The 18,924-nt window shown below is 49.6% G+C and overlaps 1 protein-coding gene across 1 annotated transcript; it reads left to right on the top strand.

Annotated features, from left to right (window-relative positions):
- The first annotated feature begins 1,199 nt into the window (after positions 1–1,199).
- LOC119444694 (cytochrome P450 18a1) lies at positions 1,200–18,693 on the top strand. Its single transcript, XM_049664705.1, has 8 exons — positions 1,200–1,220; positions 5,069–5,102; positions 6,657–6,917; positions 10,167–10,341; positions 13,233–13,747; positions 14,480–14,750; positions 15,434–15,606; positions 16,291–18,693. Exons 1-8 carry the CDS (start codon positions 1,200–1,202, stop codon positions 16,530–16,532), a joined length of 1,692 nt encoding a protein of 563 aa, XP_049520662.1. The 3' UTR covers positions 16,533–18,693.
- Positions 18,694–18,924: the final 231 nt, after the last annotated feature.

Below are 18,924 nucleotides of genomic sequence, written 5' to 3'. Positions count from 1 at the left end.
CCCTTCACGTTAGGTGCTATTGCCTTAAACGTGTGAACCTGAAGCAAGCAAGTTAAAGTTATACCTCGTTATAAATTCTACTCGCTATAAAAGGACAAAAAAAAAAAGAAGAAAGCAAACATTGCTATTCACACGGAGCTCTCTTGACGACTACAAGCAGCCCATTGGCCGACTAAAATGGGATGCTGGCAAGACTTATCCGATGTCGTAAAAACGCAGCCAAATTCGTCCTATCGAAACGGCCTCGGCGTGCTACTACGGCACACCGGCGCGGGACACGAAGTTGGGGTCATTGACCGATCCGTACGCGCCTTTCCTCGCTCAGCTGATCGTACAGCCGACGAGAGCTGAGCAAGGAGAGGAGAGGCCGGTAAGAGGCAAAAAAGCACCCCTAAGTGCTTACACACACCTCCGCGCACGAAATCCACGAAGAGAAGAAAAAAAAAGAAAACAAGAAATAATTACTGCCTTATTCCAGAGGCACTCCCGTCTCATGTCCACGCACCCTCTTTGGTCGCGATGCGGACGACGTTTCCTCTTCCGTCCGGAAACAAGGAAGAGGGAACACTCGAGCTACACGACGAAGCGAGGAGCCCGAAAAAAAAAACGAGCGGCATCTCGATGAGGCGAGCGGGCTGTGGTGGCGAGCAGCCGACCCGTGCGGTGAAGCCAAGCGACGGCCGGCCCGGTCGCAGCAGGGGGCCCTGTAGGGTGGGAGGGAACAGCCCGCGAGGTCCTTGCACCGGGACAGTGCAACAGCGCCCTTGTTGCGGACGGCGATGCAAAGCGCTCCAGAAAGCACGTGGCGCCTGCGCGGGCGGCTAGCCGGGCCGATCGATCTGACCGACAAAAGCCGTCGCGAGCTCGGCTGCCGGCCTTTACAACGCCACGACGCTTGCCTCCTTAGAAGGGGCGCCTGGCCACCGCAGTTTGTGGGACTGGGTCGTAGGCGCTGGCCGTGGCTACGGACTTTGCTTTAGCGGAATGGCGGGCTAGGAACGCCGTCCGAATGCAGACGGGTGGTCTTGGCTGTAAAATTCAAGGGGCGTAGCTTCGAGAGCGAGAAAAAGAGCGTGCCACAACCGAGTCGATATCAGAAGCCGGTTACGCCTAGTTACGACATCTTTAAAACTGGATACTCGAACGCGATAGTGCGCTAAAGATGTGTTACATTCCAAATTATGTACGTAATTCTAAGTATGTCTGCACGAGGCATACTGGTGCAGGCACACGTACACCACAAGGGCAATTTGAAGGCCGCGCATATATATCTTCCACTGTGACTGGCACCATGCTCTCAGAACATGGCGCGTGAGTAAGTACCCCGCGTTTTGCGCACGCACGAACCGTTGTCTGTACTCATGATTACAGGAGTTTGCGCATTTGTAAACTGATCTGTGTGCTCGACTCAACAGTTCACCACGAGGCGGCATCTAAAGCAAGGCTAGCATCCCCAGCTTCCTTGCTTCATATTAAAAGACAGACATCACACCTCATTTCACTCGCTGCACTGCAGTAAACGATTAGCCTTAACACATTCACCAAGACAACTGGTCACCGCCTAATCTGTAGTTCTTGCGCGTATAGTACATAAAACTAAAACAGTGCGCACCATACCTGTCGTGCAACCTTTTTAATGCTATTAGCACTCTTTGTGAACTTGTTACGCTCTTCATTGACACTCTCTGACGCTATCTTGGTTAGCGGGCTATTTTTCACTCGGTATGTGGCGCTCTTCAAAAAAATGTATTTGATTCTAACTTGGGTCGGGTATGTGTCACCTTTCAATGACACTCTTTCACTTCAACAGTTAACTGAGTATGTGCCACTGTGTATGTACCGCACTTCAATGAACCTTTTTGACACCAACCTGGGTCACACGGTATTTGCCATTGGGTATGTTGCCGCCTGTCTTAATAATCACTATATAAAACATATCATCACCATTTACCCATCAACCATAACATAGATTGCTAAAAGCATGAAAGTCACCAATCAGGATGGATGCACAGCCAACGTTTTTCGCTTCCTTCGTTCTGGTTTCACTTTTTTCACGTACACCAATGTCCTAGAAATTTCGCCTGCACCCACTCCTTTCCAGTCATGGCAGCAGATCTTTCACAACCTTATACCTACGGTGACATAGGCGGCTTGCACTCGAGCAGTGAATTAGTGCTCTCCCTGCCCGCCCTAGACAGATCTCGAGTGCGCGACGACAGTCTAGGCAAGGCCAACAGCATCCAGTGGAAGCTTGAATGTCTGCGTCAGTCTCGACAAATTTCTTATATAGGCTGCTTATAGTATGCATCGGCGTTTGAAATTGGCTTCGCGTTAATGCAACCAGCGTACAAAAAATTGCCACAGATTAATTTCGCGCCAGGCTGACTTAATGAGCCACGCCCTTTACACGGCAAGGTTTGTTCCCAATCAGAGCAATGTACGTATTTTTTTTTAAAGAACACTCTATATCAAAGCAAACAGTGTGCGTAGCCTCGCGAAACCGAAGCGCTATCAGTTGGGGGCAATCTGCAAGGCCACACAGCCTTGAACCTCCAGTCAGATATGTCATTTCGGTACAACAGAAACGTCCTTTAGTCAGTGTCTCACTGAAAACAGTAGTTATATAAGTTCGACAGCATTTAGCCATGTAGCAAAGAATATTAAAACAATCATAACACATCCTGATTTAAGCGTATTAGTTTCCGCTAATCGTTCACCGCGGATTTTATGTGCATCGGTCAGTGAATTCTTATCTACTTGATAACAAATTCCACTGAACTCTGTTTCTGTGTAACAACAAATTACCAATTGCCTAAGGCACTGACGCTCTAATGTAAGTTTCAAAATGGGTCATACAGTGAAGGTTATTGTATTTGTTATTCTCGCTGGCCGAGGCCAAGTTATGTTGGCGTAGTTAGGTTCGTCAGCCGTTGAAAATTCATCGAAGATCCGCGCAAGGGGACGTCAGCCGTAAGGACGAAATTTGTTTTCGGAAATCCTGTCTTTAGCGAGTCGCCAACCGTGTCGTTTAAGACGGTCACGACTAGTAAGTGCGGTCTTGAAATGTAATACAGCACTGTGCACTTGCTTGTGATACAAGCACGGAATTGCCGCACAACATGGTTGAATAGGCGCCCGCAATTTGATACACAGGTGCATTTTTGGCGTATAGTATGCATGGTGTTCCACGCAATTTGGGCCAAACATTTAAAATATGCAAATGCTACGTAGCTGGACAGAACCAAGGTACGTTTTTTGCCGTCGCTTGGAGATACTCAGATTATTTTTTGCATTCCGCCCAATTACATATTTAGTCTATTAATTAATAAACTTCTCAATTATTATAACTAGATGAAAAGTGTTAATGAGAAAATTGTAGAGCAACATGAGAAACTCCCGATACGGCTTTCTGTTGCTCAATACGTGCTACATAAAAGTCTTTCCGAGCGTGAAAGAAGCCCGCGAATACACGCAAAATTGCCAAGCGACTGGCCGCTCGAGACGCTTTGCGTGTATTCGCGGTCTCCTTTCACGCTCGGAAACACTTTTATGTAGCACGTATTGAGCAACAGAAAGCTGTATCGGGAGTTTCTGATGTTGCTCTACAATTTTCTCATTGACACTTTTCATCTAGTTATAATAACTGAGAAGTTTATTAATTAATTAAGACTATGTAATTGGGCGGAATGCAAAAAATAATCTGAGTATCTCCAAGCGACGGCAAACAACGTACCTTGGTGCTGTCCAGCTACGTAGCATTTGCATATTTTTAAAGTTTGGCCCAAGTTCAGTGAAACACCCTGTATATATAGTCCTTAAGTCCCATTTCCTGAATGAAGGCGATAATGGAACAAAAGCAAAACGTCAGCTGTAAAACACGGTTTTCTGTGGCAATGGCCGCGCTGTATACTACATGATCAGTATTCTATAGTTGGCACTCACAACAGCGTCCATGGGCACGAGCGGCGATGGTTATCCCCACAAGAGGACGCAGGTAACATTGTAGCTCCTAAATTAGGGCTGCTCTCGGGGCGACTCCCACCAGAAAAATGAACGCGAGCTCTCGAGCGATGTCGCGTACGCACGGACGGAAGCGCCGAAGGCGAATGCTACGGGGCTAATGAAAACACACACAAACACACACACACACACACACACACACACACAAAACGACACGCAAGAGAGAGATGGATGCTCGGATCGAGAACGAAAGTGAGCGTCTGCGCTGCTCCAAGGTTGCTTCGCCCAGCACCCCGGGGCCAGCATTTCTTTCCACTGGCCGCACGGTACTTTTCCAGGGAAGTGTGCGACCAGGCTCACGTACCCGTCCCACAACCCCGGACCGGTGGAGCAGCGACCAACGCCTCAAGTGCGTGAGTATTTATTGGGAGGCGCGCCCTACAAAGTACTGGACGCTGTACAGCGGCTCTGCGAAGTAAGACACGAGAAAAAAAACGGGCCATGGGAAGAAGAGGGGGCGATCCTAATAAGAGTGGCACGCTCCAGCGTTGGAGCCTTACTCCTTGGCTCGCTTTACTGCCCGGCCGCTTACGGTAATGACCGTCATATAGCCCTTCGACGACGCTAGCAACGCACCCCTGACCCGTGTCACCGAATGCGTGTTGGTGTTTACATGTTTTTTTTTTTTTTTTTTACCGGTTCTTTGACGGCGACACTGCTTCGCGCACTAAATGCTGCGCATTCGTCCCAGCACTGCGGAACAAAGGCCGATCGACACAGCGGATGCACTTACTATACGGCAATACTCGCAACACGAGTAAGCGGCTGTACACGAAAAGGTGGATGTATAAAAAGGTAAGTGTCAGGGACTTCAGAAGTGTATTTATTGAGTGTGGAGGCTTGAGCCGGAGCTCAATTCGCCTACACACTTTTTTTTATTGTGCAACCAATCATTAATTCAATATATAGGACGTGGGTTGGCCATCGAGCTTGCAAGGGGGGGGGGGGGGGGGATAGCCGGTAAGGGGGACTGTACCCCCCCCCCCCCCCCGGTTTCGGAGGCCCTGGCTAAGTTAAATTCAAATTCGCTGATAGGAACGTCAAATAGGTCTTTCTACTGTCATCGCTGGTGTCGCTACTCGGCACTAATGGGCGTTTTTTCGTCGCAAGACAAGATAGGCAACATGAGTTGCTTCTGCTTCGTTAAGCGCGCGAGGTCCATGGAAGTGTGATCCGAGAGGCACGCAGATCTCTGGTACACTATATTCGGCTTTTGTCGAGCTGGCAGTAGCTCGTCTTTGTTTATGAATAAAATGCAGCGACTGAAGTTCTAGAACTGTGTTCTCTCGTGGTTTTCATTCAAAGCAGCGTTTTCATCATTACCATCATCAGCCTATTTATGTCCTTCAAGAACAGAGGCCTCCACCGGCGATCTCCTATTACTCCTGAAGCATTTTAGCCTTACGACCATGCTCTCAGTGAAGACTACACCTGATGAAAACTAGTTCAAGACAGTGCACTGGGACTTGAATCAGAAGATTGCTCTCATCCGGAAACAATGCATCGATTCCACTTCCACAAATAATGTATACGAGTTAAGTGCGGCCGGTCACATTAATAGAATATTTCGTTGATTGGCGCCGAGCTGCGAGAAGGATCAGTACAGTGCAGCTACAGTGACTCTCCGCACACCTGTTGCAAAATTTCCCTGGGCATCATCATACTGAAAGTTGTGTTGATGGCAGCGCGCGAATTGCGCGCAAATAGCGCGGAAGGTGTTTTTTTTTTTTTTTTTCCAGGCGATAGCGTCGGCATACAGAGAACACACGTGCTTCGCTCGCGCAATGTAAACAATCGCGCACTAAACATCCGTGTCCCTCTTCCGTGTCATTGCGTCAAGAGCTTTCCTCTCGCCTGAAATCGCCAAGCACGTTCCGTATGTCAGAGCAATAAGCCAAGAGTATACCCGGTGGATTGTGTACGACGGCGTTTACCTCGGGCTCAGGACGCGCGCAGTTTCTCTCAGGTCGTTTTGCACAAAGCGTTGGAAAGAGCGAACAGGGAAAAAAAAAAGAAAAGCAGAGGCAAAGAAACGTCCCAGGAGGAGTCTCCCACCGCCTCTGCGAGCACCCTCCTCTTCCCACACGAACGCCGATTGAACGCCGCGGGAATCAGATAGCGGCGAAAAAGTGCGCGCAAGCCAGCGAGAGAATCGCGTGCATACGCGGACGCACACGCACCGCCAACGGCCGGCGAGTGACTATGCGTGCACCCTCGCCCCCACCTCGAAGGCACACTTGTTACGGCGGAAGGCGGCGGCACAGAAACGGAAACAAGGCGGGCACTCGGGCGGCCGGTGGCGACCGCTGTGCGGCGGGGAGGCGAGACCGACCCCCGGCAGGGGGTTGGGTGGCTGGGGGGGGGGGCATCGACTTGCCTCCTCTCTCAGACCCTGGGGTCCCCCGCTTATATAAAAGGGGGCGGCCTCCCCATTCGGAAGCCCCCGACCAGCAGCAGCAGCAGTCAAAGCAGCTCAGAGCAGCGGCACAACGCAGTCGCGGCAGTGGTACCGTATAGCTAGAGGCCAACACACGCCGCGTCATGTCCCTCCTGCTATTCTCGCCGTGGCCCGAAATCACGCTGCCCACATGGCTCGCCGTGTTCGTCGCCGTGCTGCTGGTCAGCCGCCGGTTCCTGACCTGGGGTCGCGAGCCAGCTACCGCTGCCTCCGGGACCCTGGGGATTGCCCCTGGTGGGCTTTCTCCCGTTCCTCGGCAAGGAGTTCCACCGTACCTTGCAGTCATTGGCGGTCACCTACGGCCCCATATACCAGATATTCCTGGGCTCCAAGCGGGTCGTGGTCATCAGCGACCCCAAGCTGGTGCGTCAAGCCTTCAGCAAGGCCGCCTTCTCCGGACGGCCCGACACGGAACTCACCAAGCTCCTTCAGGGATACGGTGAGGACCTGCTGGATTATGGACGCGCGGTCCCGTGTGGACGCGCTACCGTGGCCACCCTGCGCGATACCGTTCCGTGCACGTTGGGCGGCGTCTCGGAGGGTGGCGCGGTGACAGCCGACGCGACCGGCGGGCGATGGGGGGCGTGGCTGGCCGCCGCAGTCGAGGACCAGACTGCGGACCAGCCTGTTCTTCCGCGTCTACGCAGCGGAACGTCCGGCACTCGCTGCTGTGACGTCGTGCCACCAAGCCCGATAGTCCTTATTTGACCGGTATACGACCAGGAAGATACCATCAGTTCCTACTGTCGCGAGTTTGAGGAGGTCGAGATTCAGATTATCTTTTTCGGAAATACATTAGGGATCGGGAACAGTGTCATCTTCGCTGAACAGCAAGCCAAGCGCACATTCCTCGCACGTTCGATCACTTGATCTCGCAGTAAGGCTACGTTCGACAATGCAGTCTTGACCCACTCAGCTACATGAAATATGTCAAATTGGTCTTGTGGAGCCTTATCATTATCTGTGCTGAAAAAAAAAATGAATAGGCGTGAAGTGAACACGAATTGTACGTGCATTTTATAGCATGTACACTGAGGACGTGACATCCACGGAAGTCACTGCTCGCGCATGCAAAAGTGGCGTGTCGTTGTTGTTCCTTAAAATCGAGTAAATGTGACGATGTGATAGCGCACGCGATCACGAAAATACCGCTCTGGGTCTGCAATCTTCGAATTTTTTTTAAACACACCCTCCGGAACTAGTTCACGAGACGACCACCATTCCGGCACTGTTGGCAGCAGCAAGGAAAACGTAGGATGCATAAAAAAGAGGTGAGCGCTCGGTCTGGTCGCGAGGATCTACAAATCTTGCGCAAACGCTAGCGTGCATATACCTACAGTCAGATTATTTCGCCTTTCTCGAAAAGAGCAAAGTTCACATCGAATAGGAAAGCAGTCGCAAATTCTTATGGCTATACTCAGCGCTTCGACTCGCGGGTGGGGTCGAATCTCACAAATGAGCGTCACGCTAGCTCGTGTCCATTGTACTTCGATAGCACCCTTGTAACACAAGCGTGACTTCGATTAGTTCTTTTGACGGCCAATCAGCAGTGAGTCTATGATTGCATGTGCTGTGTATAGATCCCAGTATAGACGCAGTCCTTATCATGTATGTGTGCAGCGTTTGAATGCAGCGCAACGTATATCGCTGCTCCCGTGTATCTGTCTGACTGTCGGGGGCCGAAACAGCGGCACACTGCGTGGACCGCTGTTTTCTGTGCTTCACAAAAAAAGTGTTTCAAAGCCTAGCAGACACCGGCAGATATTGCCGCTGAACTAATGAGCGAGTCACTCGCGATCACTGCACATTAGCGTGAATCGGGCTGTACATGCGAACAAACGGTATGATGGATTACATAGTCGGATACAGCTTTACATTGGAACTGGTCGCGGTATAGGAACGAGCTGCGTCGTCTTCCCGATTCATTCCATGGAACTCGTGTACACAAAGAACACCGAAGCGGAACAAACAGAGCAAGGAGATCGATTTACAAAATGGCTAGAACTGGGGTTGGCGACACTTCGCAACGCATCTGGTTACATCGGATAACTGTTATCATGCTAACAATATTAATAAAGGTGCGCATTCAGACAAAAGAGGTTGACCGTGCTAGTTTTGATGTTTCGGTTACGTCTTTTCTTATCTAAAACGCCATGGGCAGCTGCATGAAGTAAAATTTACAGGAGGAATATGTAGGCAACTGCCGGTTCAAACACCTTGGTCTGACATGGCCCCAAAGCAGCGCCTGGGGCCGCAGTTACCGATTAGAATGCTCCAGTAACTTTTTTAAAATAAATCTTTAGACCTATGGAATAATTAGCCAGAGGCAACATGAAAAGCCACGGCTTTTGTTGTTATTTAAAGCAAGGAGCAGCTGCTATCTACAAATGTGGAAATCTGCACTGTTATAAAGGGTCATGATAAAAGTGCACCCATCATTTTGTTATCGATGTGACATCGTGAAATAAAGCAGGACGGCACCTCAGGATCGTTCTGCGACATGTATTACTGTAGCAATGCTAGTGCACCAGCATTCGCTCACTCGCTTCATGGAGTTTAACGTCCCAATGGCTGTGTTACAATGGCTGTGTGACCAAGCCGTCATGGGGCAAGACTGAATTTGACACTGTGCAGTGTTCGGTATACAGTAATTGTGAATCAAACAACTTTCGTGGACTTTAAAGGCCGACACATGTACAGCACTTTCGAGAGTTCAATCAGAATTGTCAGAAAAAAAGTACTGTATCTTCAATAGTAATAATTTTCATTGCATTCAAGCAACGTACATGTAAAAAGTAGTGGGAGCAAATTCGACAACCGAAGCCAACTGACTTCACTTTTGTACTGCACTAACTTTTGTGGCCAGATGTCTAAAGAGAAATTAACTAACCTAAGCAAAAAAAAAAAAAAACAGAAAAACAATTTCAAGGACATTTAAGCTTATCGTGAAATTCCAGGGCCTTAGAGGACTCAAAAATGACATTTCGGTTCAAGGGTCTCCGAGGGAACGGAACCCTACATATTGGGCCAGACAACGAGTATCTAAATCAAGTACACACGTATTTTCCGTACTGCCCAAGCACTTTGAAAGAAAAGATTACCGCAGAAATCAATACGCTCACTCGATCTCGTGAGTTTCACTTACCAACAGAGAAACAAAAATTAACACTGTGAGAACATGGCAGAGCATTACATTAGTCTATCGTCATTTCTTATAGAGCGCGCTTGAAGGCGAGTACGACTACTTATGCATGCCTGGTGTAACAAACGATTGTCTACATGGAAACGGTGAAGAAAAAAAAAATCAAACGGATATTTAGATAATGCGACATATGTTTGCACGCTTTATAGAGATTCGAATAAAAAACGATCGATCTCTGATATTTCTAAGGTCTCACGCGTTGCTTTCAGATGTCGATTATAATTGTACTTCGCCACGTCATCTGCTACAGCCTCGTGATTGCACTTCGGTTGATCTAGAGTAGTAACGGTGGTGGCACTATAGTTTGGGCGCTGGGCCAAGAAAAATGTTGCCAGTCAACCACGTGCTTCCAGCACAAAAGCGAAAGGGTTTCCGAAGAGGACACGGACTGTATTTTACATTTGTCTTTCTATCTTTTGTATGTGTGAAAGCAGTACGTTCAGACAAAAACGCTAACCTGACCAACCCCCCAACTGTCTCCCGCAGGGATCATCAACTCTGCAGGCGCCCTATGGCGTGAACAGCGTGCGTTCCTGCATCGCGTGTTCAGGGACTTCGTGCCTCGACACGGAAGGCCCGGCAGCGTGGCACTCGAGCAGAAGATGCAGGTGCGTTGCACAGCCGCTATTTACGCGCTCGTCAAATCCCACGCTCCTCGAAAGTTGTAGCGCAGAGCTGCGTGCAAGGGGCGCCAGCCACATGCAATGTTTTTGCGATCAAGTCGACGCGGTTTCGGTTGTTCAGCGGTAGCCGCAGCGATCGCACTTGTCAAGTAGTGGTTACCACCGAACAACCAAAGCGACGCCAGATCACGTGACGCTTATGAGCCACGCGACGGCTGGCGTATAGCGCGCGCAGAGTTTCACTTGTGGCTGGCGCTTCATGAATATGCGCGTGTTCAAAGGTCTGTAATAAGATCACAAATGAAAAATGAAAGCGTCTCATGTTACTGGCTCTTTCGTCCTACACCTACTCGTACAGTTAAGCGGCTACTACGTACGTGAAACGCATTTGAGGTGTGTTTTCGGTACGGCGTCAATAGGTCTGTTTTATCTCGCTCAGAGCTGTTATAAACGACTTAAATGTGTTCCGCGTTGTTCCCGGTTGCGATGGCAACCACGTGGTATGTCATTCAGGCTCGATTACAGTGTGGACATTGTGGGGGCTGATACTGACGCGATTACGGCACGCCCGATAACGTCGGAAATGGCCTCCACATGGTTGTCGTTTTACTGCCGGAAGGAGAGAAGAGGCCGCATTATCGATCGACCATTTTTCTTGAACTTTTTTGCGATATCGCTAATTTCCGTGCGTGCTGATCTAGTAAAACTGTATAAGTGAGCGTGACGAAGTGAGCGTGACACAGTCCATGACCGTTATTTCCGTAGCTGTCCAGTGCGTCGGACGCCCGTCGGTCGAGAGAGCCGTCATGCTCGACGTGACGTCATGCTAAAGTAAAAAAAAAATATATCCCTCAAGGTTACCGAATCGACATAAGATCCTCAGAAGGTGTTCGCAATCTTGGGGGTGCGGAAGCAATATACGGTGCTTTTGTACCGTTAGGTGTATTTTATAACGGTTTCAGCGTGCATTGTGGAACCAGGATGTTCTCTGAATTCGGCGCATATGTCATCCGCGCGCTGCACGTTTACGCCACGAAAAAAAAAAAAAAGGGGGGGGGGGGGGGGGGCTTTTTCGCAGCAATCATGCTATCCGTTTTCCCGGTGCTCACTGCGCGCGGTTGAGGACATACTGCAATTGAGTATCAGTACAGTTATTAATAATCTGCTACTAAATGCAGCTTGCTGATTAATCCGGCAAGCAATGTCTGCCTGTTCGAATAGTACAGCTGAATTGGTGATGTAAGCACTCTTTGAAGTTTTCCCGATGAAGCAAATGTTGGTTGAAGGTAATTTTTTTTAAAACTCAAGTGTGAAACTGACTACAATGACAAATATTATTTTAGAACATTCTGTTGGCGTGGTTCTTTCACGTGGCACCATAAGTGAACATATTCACGAATTGTCCGCGTTTCAACTGGCTCAGTAAAGAAAAAGCAAAATATTGCGCATTTGGACAGTTTTTTCGCATGAAAATCGTTGATGCTTCAGCCGCAATACCACTTTTATCATTTTTTCCCAGACTATTTTACAGAAGCGTTTAGGTGCCACCATCTTGGGCTGTTAACGCTGCTGTTTTCTGTCTTTAACAACAAAGTGTACGTTACTACAGTCGATTCGCAAGCATGAAAATAGTTGTATAAATGCGTTCAGCGCCCATGACCACGTTATGTGACTTAACTGCTCATAAAACTTGCAAAATGATTGCGTAACAGCCCAAGATGGCTGCGCCCATGAACCAAATATAAAATCGTGTATAGTTTATATGTAGGTATGTAAAAACGTTATTTTTTATCCGGCAAGTTAATAGGGTGGGCTTCACCCTGCCTAGGCATCCGCCACGAGCCCTTGGGCTCTGGCGGCGTCGTCGGCCTGCTGGACTGCCCACAGTTGATCTGAGGCTGAGCTGAGCAGCACAGTACACCAACGCGCGCGAAGGCTTTCGCTAGAGGCTGTTTCCCCGTTGCTACTCGTCAGCCCTTTGCATTCCCACAGCATATGCTCAAAAGTTGCTCTTGAGCCGCATAACTCACATTCGTTTGTCTTGTATATATATCTGGATAAAGTATATTCCACATTACTGGATTACAGTATGTCCTTGTTTGTAACGGCTGTCACTGGAAAGACTAAGATTTATTTAGTTTTTGATGAGGTGGTGCACTTATGCTCAAAATAATTTTCCACTATGAGATCAACTACTTATACAGAAATTACTTCCGATGTTGCCAAAAAAAGTCACTTTCTGACGATCTTCAGACCTAAAATAAGCATTAGGGCCTCCATATAAAAAATACTTGAGATAGCGCATTACACGCACTAACTCAGTTAGTTTGCGCCTGTGTTCGTCTTCCTTTCTGTTGTGCCGTCCCATTGCGCGCTATTTCAAGATGGTTCTCATGTCTAATACCAACTAGACCAACATTCAACTCTTTTAGAATATTCTAAAGTAACATTTGTTATTGTACCCAGTTTCATACTTGAGTTAAACAATTTACCTTCAACCAACAGTTGCTTCTTCCGGAAAACTTCAAGAGCGCTTACGTCACCATTTTTTTTTTCCGCGAAAAACTTTAGTGAAACCTCATTCACACAATAGCCAACTAGCCCGAATTTTTCCTAGAGAATTGGAATGCTCACGTTTAGCTTCTGGGCGTTTCGCACGGAATGACCCTAAATATAAACAGTGAAGAAGTCGCTACATGAGAGGACGGGTGGTGCAATCGCCAGAAAAGCAAAGAAACGCCTTTGTTCGAAACGCACTCGTTCGCTTTTATTCATAGATGGCCACCACCGCTGTTACGTTGACCTGTTACAATAATCGGGACAGGGAACACACATATGACAAGGGGAGGGGAGGGGGGGGGGTTGCACCGTTGACCCGTTAAAGGTAACGTTTAACGCAGCAGCGATGGAGGCCCACTGCAATAATTAGAAGCCCTGTCGGCTGCAACAAGTGTCTAAGCGTCAGCATGAGGCGTGCCTTTGCCACAGTGAGTGACCCGGTGCAAACCAATTGCGCGCAGGTGCACATCGGCGAGTTCCTGTCGTCGCTGGGTCCGTTCGAAGGCAACTCGCTGCACGTGCGGCGGTCGCTCGCGCGCGCCGTCAGCAACATCCTCGGCTCGTTCCTCATGAGCGTCACGTACTCGTCGCGCGACTCCAAGTTCGATCAGCTGCTCGCGCTCTTCGAGGAAGGATTCCGGCTGCTCACGCTCGCCGTGCCCGTGAACTTCATACCAGCGCTGCGCTACGTGCCGGGCTCCAACTGGGCCTACCGGCGCATTAAGCGCAACCGGCACCAGACGGCCGACTACTTCCGGCGCATCGCCGACGCGCACCGGTCGTCGTACGTCGAGGGCACCGTTCGCGACATCGTCGACGCGTACCTGGTCCAGCTGCGGAGGGACAAGGCCAGAGGCATCCAGCGGGAGGACACGTACTTCTCCGGTGAGGAAACCAGTCCGGTCTCTCCCTATCTCGCCAAAAAGCGTCGTCGTCGTATAGCCTGAATTCCCAATACTTTGGATTTCGTGTCCTCCAAAGTTCGTAGCAGTTTGAAGCGAAGATATGGCTCGGCCTGGACTGCTATGACGTCTTTCGGAGGTCGCGAACGCTAAGACGGACCACCAGTGTTATTGCAGCCACGTGCGTGCTCCATAGGGACAGGCCAAGGGCTTTCCATTAAATGAGACAAGGGACAGGCGTACAATTTCGGAGGAATAGCCGTTTCCTTGATTGAAAGCCTAGTGCAACGCGTTTGTCATCGTTACCCATCACCTTGCCTTGAAGTAAATGCGCTAAAGAGGTCAAGATCACGTATTTTCACTTCCGAACCATCTGCCCTCAATTTCAATAACGAGCATCAATGGCGGAGTGACGGTTTGTCAGGAAGCCCGTGCGCACGTTTTGGGGCGAGGAGGGTGACGCGTCACGTGGCAGTAACCTTGTTACATTATAGATTGTATTGTTCCTGGAACCGTCGGAACAAAATATGTTCTTCAGCGTCAGTACCCAAACCAAGTGCGATGTAGACACCCAGGTTTATGATTCGTGTACTTATCCCTCTGCCAGAATATTCACACCGGGATCACTCTCCCGTCCTTGCTTGTCGCGCTACCCTCACTGTACTGTGTCTCCTAACCCATTCCTTCCTGCCTCGTCTTCTCTACCTATGCGCAGAGGAGCAGTTGGTGCAAGTGCTGATGGACATCTTCAGCGCCGGCCTGGAGACCGTCACCTCGACCCTAGAGTGGGCCATCCTTTTGCTGGTGCGTCACCCGCACGTCCAGCGACGCCTCCAAGAGGAGCTGGACGCCCACCTGGCGTCTGAAGGCGAAAGGCCCGCCAGCATGGCCGACCTACCCGCCCTCCCTTACGCACAAGCCACCATCCTCGAGGTGCTGCGACGGGCCAACGTCATAGCGCTCGGAAACGCCCACGCCACAACCTGGTGAGCACGAAATGACCCTTGAACAACTCAAAGGTTTAGCTGTTAAAGCGCGTGTAGCGGCGCGCATAATATAAAAACAAGATCGCGGTTATACACCCAAAGTGAAAACAGTAAAACTATTTCATGCACGTCTTCACCGATTATGGTGGTGGCTGGTTCGGTTCTCGAAACAGGGAGAACCTTTCAGCAACAAAATTTGTCGAGGGAGTTGTACCGGTTCTCTTCGAAGTAGATGCACGCAGTAGGTGCACATATTAGGTGGATGACATAAATGTTTATTTCACGTGTCAAAGTTTTGCAACATAAGCGCTACCGGGGAGAGAAAAAGAAAGGACCACAATGTAAATCAGAGTACACTTTATGTATAGAGCGGTAGCAGGCGCCATTCTTAATGTATAATATGTAGAGGCCCGTAGACCAGCAACTTGAGCAACGCAAATACAGCCTTTCGAGCGGAGTTCCTTTATGAGCAGTGGCTTAGAACTTCTGTTGTTGTTGTTGTTCTGATCGGAACAGACAGATAGGCAGGCGCATTGTCGTTCTCTTCGATCTTTATTCTTCTCTACCATCATATGACGCTGGCAGAGAAAATTTATTGATGGGAATGCGTGCAGCAGCTAAAGCTGGCTTGAAGATGAGCAACGCAAGCGCATTGTACTCAACAACTCACGTAATTTGTGCAGCGACGTTGAGCTGGCGGGCTACCGTATACCAGCGGACACTCACGTCGTCTCCAACCTGTGGGCCATCCACATGGACCCTGACCTGTGGGAGGACCCGGAAGAATTCCGGCCAGAGCGCTTCTTGGTGAACGGACAAGTCCAAAAGCCGGATTACTTCATGCCCTTCTCCGTCGGTGAGTACAGTTACTTTGAATATGTACCGGTCGCGGTGGCCCAGCAGCTATGTATAGCGTTCTGCTGCACGCTAAGCACGGGGCCGCAAGTTCAATTAATTACTGGCAGCGGCATTTCGATGGAGGGCGAAATGCGAAAACGCTCGTGCACTTAGATTTAGGTCCACGTTAAAGAACTCCAGGTGACGTTAAAGAACTCCAGGTGGTCCAAATTAATTCGGAGTCAGCTCCACTACGGCGTGCCGTATAGTCAGATTGTGGTTTTGACACGCAAACCTCCAGAATGTAATTAAATTACGACCGTGCAGAGTCAACCGCATTCTTTCTCAGCAACAACTTGCGCCACAAGAACCACCAGCGTTGCCTAGACTGCTAACAGCATGGCGCGGGCTCCTTGAACGTTGGGAAGCAGAACGGGCTGGCTGAGGAGCCGTGGAACGGCTATCGCTCCTGCAATGGGATGTGGCACGTTCCGCGTCAGTTGTCGAACTCTCGTGTGTTGTAGCATTTGCGACTGGCGTGTTTTTCTCGTTTTGTCGTCAAGTGACTGCTGCCGAGGCGGCGCTGTGAAGTGAGCAATGCAATCGTGGGCGGAGCGTTGTACCTTTCCGCGAAGTTAGCCCGAAATAATGAAAGCGGGCCATTTCGTCCTCGACTAACCTCTCGCGTCTCCGTGTCGTGCAGGTCGACGCATGTGCCTGGGCAACCACCTGACGCAGTCCGAGGTGTTCCTCTTCCTCAGCAACCTGCTGCTGCGCTACACGCTCGAGCTGCCCGAAGGGGAGCAGCCGCCTTCCATGGACGGCCACGTCGCGGTGTCGCACACGCCCCGACCTTTCCGGGTCAAGATCACGCCCAGGAACAACGCTGCCCAGACCGCAACCGCCTTTGCCAACGTCGAACAACTATGCAGCGACCTTGGTTGAGTGGAGCATCTCGCAATCTCACCATTGCCCACCTATTACGTTCCTCCCCACCCGTTCCTGGCCGCTCCTATTCCTATAGGGCGCACTGAACATAACCCCGGTGAAAAAACGAAGACGGCGTGCCCGGCGGCCCTCGACCACGCAAGAATCCGTGAGCTGCAGCATCATCCGTGCTTCTCTTGAACAGTATGTCGCTGCCTACACCGGCACGTCACCGAGAGCAGCTAACTCCCAGCTGTAAATGTCGCCTTGTAGGCGCGACCGCCGTCCCATTTATTGCCTAGGTACAATCGGTGACGAAGAAAGAGCTGCGGGGACTGAAGCCAGCCAGAACGATAACTAGGCCTCAACTACAATAGTCTGCACTGAAGAGCTACCTCGTATTCATCAAAGCGTAGCCTGTCAGCCACGCGGGTGGCTGCGCATTCATCGGAGTACTATGTGTACAGTCCCGCAGACTGGGTGGCACGAGACACCGTAATTTCAGTACTCTACACGCCGATCAAGCTTACGCGGGTTATGCCGCACGGCGATATTATCTCAGGATGGAGACACGACGTAATCCTTGTTCGTAAAAGCAGCAGTTTCCGAGTAACATGGAGTGTAGCAGCTGCCGTCCACACGGTGTCAGGCTTGAGAATGCAGAGGGCGTACCAAGCAGACCGTGCAAGTCAGGTCATGACCATTGATTGCGCCGCAGAAAGTCATAACTCCGCCACTAAGAAAAGCAAAGGAACAGAAGCTGCTTCTAGTCTTCTGACACAGGTGTCTGATATGTAACAAAAGGCATGATCTACAGTGAAAAAAACAAAAAAACATTCTCACTCGGAGATACAAGCAGTGAAAAAGACCTATATATGGTGTGCATGCTGCTTTCAGTGAAGATAGCGAGACACCTAAAGGTTCTTTAAACGCACTGTAAACGTCCTGGGAGAACAGCCTAAGTTCATGTCAATCGCTATGTCAAGTGCACGTAACTAGAGAAGCAAGAAGGTCATGCAAAACTGGCACATTCAAGCGATACATTCATGTCTACTGGAAAATTACAAGTGCTACGACATATAGTACACCAGAATCCATTTTTTTTTACATTCCGGGTACTTTGTACATAAAAAAGCAGGGTATTCAGTTGCATAGATTAATCTCTTACTCATGAAGATAGGAGTCTGCAAGCTTAGTGTACGATAAAGTCAGAAATGAACCACCTCAAGCATGAAGTCCATTTACCACCAGTCACATCTACTCACGTTCATTCACCTGTTGTATTTCACAAGCAAGCCATCTCCACCCACTTGAGAGCTTTGTGTTTTAGCCATAGACACACTACCGTGAGCTAGTCAGTTGCAAGCAATAGCATTCTGCCACCAGAATACCTCAGAGTGATTTAGCATAGTGCAGACATATAGTACCACAATACTGGGGTGCACAGGCACAAACAGCAAAAAATATTTCTGGCTAGCTACAATTCATCACGACATCTCAAGATGTTGCTGCCTGCACCGAGTGTTCTCAGATGCACCTCCAAGTATTCCAGTACATGTCTGCACTACGCTATATCCGTTAGTAAAAACTATTATCTTGCAAGCAGTCTCAGTGGTTGTTGAACAGTGTAGCCTTTTTATTGGTCACTAAAAGCTGCAGCTGCTCAACTTACAGCTTATTCCAATTTACTAAACATTGCACATGTTGCATGGTGTTAAGACCGATCTCACCATGTTCAGAGTGCATGTGCACCTGCCCTGCCAACACCATGATGTCTGTAGTCCTTCACGCTTATCCACTGTACATTAGTTCAACACTATCTTGAGCAGAAACCCAATGCAAGCTCTACTGTGTATTCTGCCAGCAAATGTTTTCCAGTTGTACCACTCGCAGAAGCAGAGGGCAAACCTGTTCATATCAAGGTCAACATTAAGACAAGAAATATGTAATAACTCTTAAAAAATTTAGGGGCTTCGAATTCCAGTTGCCGCTCATTCCACTAAGGAATACTACCACTGGCATCATTTGTGCAGCACTGGTGTAGCAAAACTAGTCACGAAATTGGCCTATTGTAGTTTGAGTAGCTCAGATTAGAGCACTGCACGGGCCGATTTTTGCGGCCCGGGCCCGTTTTTACATTGGGTGGCCCGCCCGAGCCCGATCAAAACTTTTATGGCGAGACCCGGGCCCGGCCCGGGCCCGGAAATAATCTACGTTACCCGCCCGGCCCGGCCCGCCACCCATTTACCTTAAGCCCGAGCCCGGCCCGAGCCCGACTTGAACCCGGCCCGAGACCGAAAAATACATGTTTTTCAGAGTTGAGAAGCCCGAGAATAACTCGCAGAAAGCCCGAGCCTGGCCCGGGCCCGCGTCAAAAAACCCGAGCCCGGCCCGGGCCCGGGTCAAAAAG

The sequence above is a fragment of the Dermacentor silvarum genome, chromosome 3 (genome assembly GCF_013339745.2).
Source record: "Dermacentor silvarum isolate Dsil-2018 chromosome 3, BIME_Dsil_1.4, whole genome shotgun sequence".
In the NCBI taxonomy this organism is placed as follows: Eukaryota; Metazoa; Arthropoda; class Arachnida; order Ixodida; family Ixodidae; genus Dermacentor; species Dermacentor silvarum.
Note: the sequence above shows the minus strand (reverse complement) of the source record. Positions and strands in the feature narration are given on the sequence as shown.

Coding starts and splice junctions, on each gene's coding strand:
- LOC119444694 (XM_049664705.1), top strand. CDS start 1,200: ATGTCTGCACGAGGCATACTG. Junction 6,918..10,166: donor CAAGCTCCTTCAGGGATACG/GTGAGGACCTGC, acceptor TGTCTCCCGCAG/GGATCATCAACTCTGCAGGC. Junction 15,607..16,290: donor CTTCATGCCCTTCTCCGTCG/GTGAGTACAGTT, acceptor CGTGTCGTGCAG/GTCGACGCATGTGCCTGGGC.